The sequence below is a fragment of the Nicotiana attenuata genome, unplaced genomic scaffold, assembly GCF_001879085.1.
Source record: "Nicotiana attenuata strain UT unplaced genomic scaffold, NIATTr2, whole genome shotgun sequence".
NCBI classification, from domain to species: domain Eukaryota; kingdom Viridiplantae; phylum Streptophyta; class Magnoliopsida; order Solanales; family Solanaceae; genus Nicotiana; species Nicotiana attenuata.
Genome location: NW_017686078.1, coordinates 1,910 through 6,463, shown reverse-complemented (window position 1 = coordinate 6,463; position 4,554 = coordinate 1,910). Strand labels below are relative to the sequence as shown.

The 4,554-nt window shown below is 35.7% G+C and overlaps 1 protein-coding gene across 1 annotated transcript; it reads right to left on the bottom strand.

Moving 5' to 3' along the window:
* Positions 1-163: 163 nt before the first annotated feature.
* On the bottom strand, positions 164-1,807 carry LOC109222183 (the record flags this gene model as incomplete). Its single annotated transcript, XM_019386568.1, has 3 exons — positions 1,377-1,807; positions 704-1,274; positions 164-214 (listed from the first exon to the last, which is right to left on the bottom strand). Coding segments are annotated over exons 1-3 (1,053 nt in total), but the record flags the coding sequence as incomplete, so codon positions are not given.
* Between the last annotated feature and the right edge of the window lie 2,747 nt (positions 1,808-4,554).

Here is a 4,554-nt window from a genome sequence, read left to right as displayed (position 1 = left end):
GACTTGTAAGTTCAACATGTGCAGCAGTCTTTCTAAGGTTAGGAGATCTAGTAAACTTGAAATTTGGGGGATAACCATGGAGTTTGTAGCACTTGTCTATAGTATGGCCAGGTTTCTTACAGTTTTTGCATATGACACTTGGTTTAGATGGTTCAAAATTCACCTTAGAAGGATTGATCGAATTCTCAGCACGAGATTTAGACGGATCTCGGCTCTGATACCATGTTAACATGAAGAAAATGGAGGAAACGAAGAAGATTAGAAGCTAGGGTTCACACCATGTATGCAGAGAACAGAAGCTTCGAGACCATTCTCTTCTGTGTACTGAAAATGAATCATTGCATTTTATTACATGACCGGTCTTCACTATTTATAGTGACCCGGAAAGAATGAAAAATAAAATAGGTTGTACAACTGGGCTAACTATAAATACAAGAGTAAAGAAAGAAAACTAGGCCCAAAACATTAACCAGCATCTAATACATCTAATTGGCCTATTCTAACATCTCATCTTTTGTAGACACACCAATTCAAGAGCTTTTCACTCCTATCTTTCTTTCTCCTCCTTAATTTATTAAAATTATTTTGTAAGAGAGTTGAGTGTTTGAAAATACTTGTGTGAACCTTTTCTTTGGAATGATCTTGTGAGGTTATTCTCTTTGGGTATTTGAGACTAGTTATAGTATTTACTCTAATTTTGTACTCTTGTAGATGGAGAAGGAGATAGATGTGATTGTTGAAGCAACAACGTCAATTGAGAATATTGATCCTTGGTAAGTCCAGAGATATCAGACATATCTTCGGACTGTGAAAGAGTACCATGCTCAGTAAAGATGTCACCAGTCCCAAATTTAGCATGACTGGTAAGTTCAACATGTGCAGCAGTCTTTCTGAGGTTAGGAGATCTAGTAAACTTGAAATTTGGGGGATAACCATGGAGTTTGTAGCACTTGTCTATAGTACGGCCAGGTGTCTTACAGTTTTTGTATGTGACACTTGGTTTAGATGGTTCAAAATTCACCTTAGAAGGATAACCCTGCTTGAACACCCCAGCACTAAAAGATGCAGAGGTAGAAGGAAACTGAGTCCCAGAAGACACATTCCTCTGCTTCTCATCAGATAATATGATGCTATACACAGCCCCAATTGAAGGAAGAGGCTTCATCATCAGAATATTACTCCTGGTTTGGACATATGTATCATTCAAACCCATCAAAAACTGATAAGCCCTTTGTTCCTCGTCTTCTGTAGACTTAGCCCCACAAGAACATACCCTAGTTCGACCAGCAGATATGGAAGCTATCTCATCCCACAATTGTTTGATTTTATTAAAATATGAGGCTATGTCAAAAGACCCCTATGAAATGTGTGCTAACTCTTTCTTAAGTTCAAAGACTTCAACACCATCGGCCTTACCATATCTCTCTTCTAACTCGTGCTGAATTTCCCTAGCAAATTCTGAATACTCCACACTGTGAGATATTTCCTTAGACAAGGAGTTTACTAACCAGGAGATGACAAGGTCATTAAACCTCTGCCATTGTCTGGCAAGAGGTGAAACAGGTGAAGGCTTCTGGGAATTTCCATTTATAAAATCTAGTTTGTTTCTAATTGAGATTGCAACAAGGACATTACGCCTCCAACTACCATATCCTGTTCCATCAAACGGGGTGGATACTAACGAGGTCCTCAAAACATCTGATGGATGAACATAGAGAGGATGACATGGATGAGTATAATCATCCTCATGAAATACAGTGCGAGAAATTGTTGGAGTTGAAGATGTATCAAGAGTTCCATTAGTCATGTTATCACATTCACAATCAAATATATAGAAGACCTAAATCATGCAAATAGAAATACGAGGATGCAATGAAGAATGAAATTGATGTTACCAATCTCTTTCGCAACCGGAAAAAGCTACAGCCTTCACTAGAAGAGAACACTTCAATAGCCGTCGTCATAAAAGTTCGATTCGAGCAACCCTAATTTGAGTCGAAATCCTTGAAATCGTCTAAAATAAAAACTTCACCGCCGCGATGCACGGGAGTGGATGATTTAACACAATATTGGAGAATAAATCGAAGAAAAACCCAAGCACCAGACCACGAACACCGAAAGAAATCAAAATCAGACGAAGTATATAGAAAGGCAGTAAGAGAACACGAGCGTAGGATCGATCGAATTCTCAGCACGAGATTTAGAACGGATCTCGGCTCTGATACCATATTGAAACACAATAAAAAGAAAAGACAATGAAATACTGCGAGATACATTGAAATATATTAACAAAAAATACAAGTTCCATTACAGCGAGAAAATATCTGTCAAAATCTTAACTTCTTCCATTGCTTTTTCAAGAGCAATTGTCTGTAAATGGCGACAATTTCACTGTCTTTTGTTTGGCTGTGTCGACTTTGTGTACTTTTTTAGCAAATAAGAATATTTGACATGAGAGAGAAATTTCACGACTTCTTCTCCTTCTCCAGCGAGATTGAAATTCGACTGTGAATGAGATTTGGAGGCTGAGGGCGGCGGTAACAATGAATAACGGTCGCGGTCGAAACGGTGACGGTGGCTTTTGCTCCAGCGTCCGGCGGATGAGAAGACATCGAGAAGTAGAGAGAGAGAGAGGGAGAATAGATATGGGGTAGGGGATAGGAGAAATATGAGGGGATATGAGAGAGAAAAATAATATAAAGCTTATTTTATGGCTTAAGGGTAGGAGATGACCATAAATAGATATTTGACTATAAAAAATCAAAAGGTAGCTATGGAATATAACTTTTTTAAAAGGATATTTATTTAAAATAAATAAGGTATCAAACCTTTGGTATAGGAGGTAACTAATCCTATAAAGATTGCAAGTTTCATTGACTTTGTCTCTTCTTTGTTTTACAATTTTGGCCCAACATCAGAGGTTTTGCAGTGGCAGCTCATAGGCCCAGTCTGGCAAATTCAAATGCAATGTGACACTTGTTCGTTAAAATAGCCCAAGATTCGGGCCTAAACCCTAGCCCAAGATTCGGGCCTAAACCCATTACCGTTACCTAGGTCTTTCATAAATTTGCAGCCTCTATATAATCACCACAACTTTACTCACAGATGAAGACCTAGTTTACTTTTGACTTCGCCGAACGCCTTCGCGTTCTCACTTTATTTTTATGCATAAATTATTGTGTTTTTTATCGTGATTTTCTTAGTTTGATCTTTGTTTATAGTTTGTTATCTTCATTTTTTTAGTTCAATATTTGGTTTCTAAAAAGCCCGATGATGGAAAATATATATAAAATTGAGCGGCTGTGATGGTTTTAGATTCATCAGTTGCCTTTCTGCATCACCTGAAAATCAGCAAGAAAAATTCATTTTTTTAAATCCCTTCCTCCTTCCCCTAAATATTTTTATAGAGCTGATCTTTATGGTGATGTGTGAAAGGCTTCTGATGAGTTCCATCACGATTTAAGCCGTCTGTGATTTTGAAGCTATGAGATCTGAGGGCTTTTCACTTTTCACAATTTGGTTGTTTGGTCTTGCTTTTCTTTTCGGAAAAATTATATATTTGTTTGGATTTTGTTTTCGAGAGTATTGCTTTTTGGTTTGTTTTTGTGATAATTTGTGTTGGTTTTTATATTTTGGTAATAAATCATTGGAAATATTAGAATTATGCATAGTATTTCATAATTGTAGATAAGATATTTTAAGTAAAAATTGGACAAAGAGCGCAAAATTTGTTACAAGAACCGTTAAATTTAGATTAGAAAAAAATTTGGTTGAAGGGAAAAAAATCTAAGTTAGAAATATGAACATTGAAAGAGCCATCAAATGATCATTAGGTTTAAACAATTGTTATTCTATTTTTTTTTGAGTCCATACTAATTGGTTTCTAACCTAGATTTGGTCTTAAACCAAACCAAGCATGAGTAGAATAATGATAATTGAGCGTCACAAAAGAGAGGATATTCATTCCATATTAACAGAGCAATTTATTTTGGTAATCAAGCTATTGAAACTTGAAAGAATAAAGATAAAATGGAAATAGCAGATCAAAAGGGACATTTAATATTCGTCAATTAGGATTTACATATTGTGGTATTCTTTTTCAAATTTTCATTGAAGCTCTAAGTTTCATTTCTCGACCATTAAAAAGTCCCATTACTTTCTTGCTACGTTAGGAGCAAAACATTTAAGATGATAAAATGTTGAGTAAAAATTACACAATATATTAAAGAATTATGCTTTTAATCACTTGACACAGCAACCCAAGTAAAAATGGCCATGTTTGAAGCTTTTATTCGGTTTGGCTCAAGTTGTATATATCTTGAAAGAAATATTTCAGTCTTTAGCCCATTATTAAAGACATACTTCTAGGGTTTTTTTCTTTTCTTCTTTCTTCTTTCCCAGCATACTCAATCTCTCTTCACTCGCCTCTCTCTTCCTTCTCCCTAAAAATTACAGAATTTTTTTGTACACACTCGTGATAATCCTCCCATTCTATGTCAATTAGATTTTGATTTTTGAGTTAATTGACAAAAAAAGGTTAAGGAACCACAATAA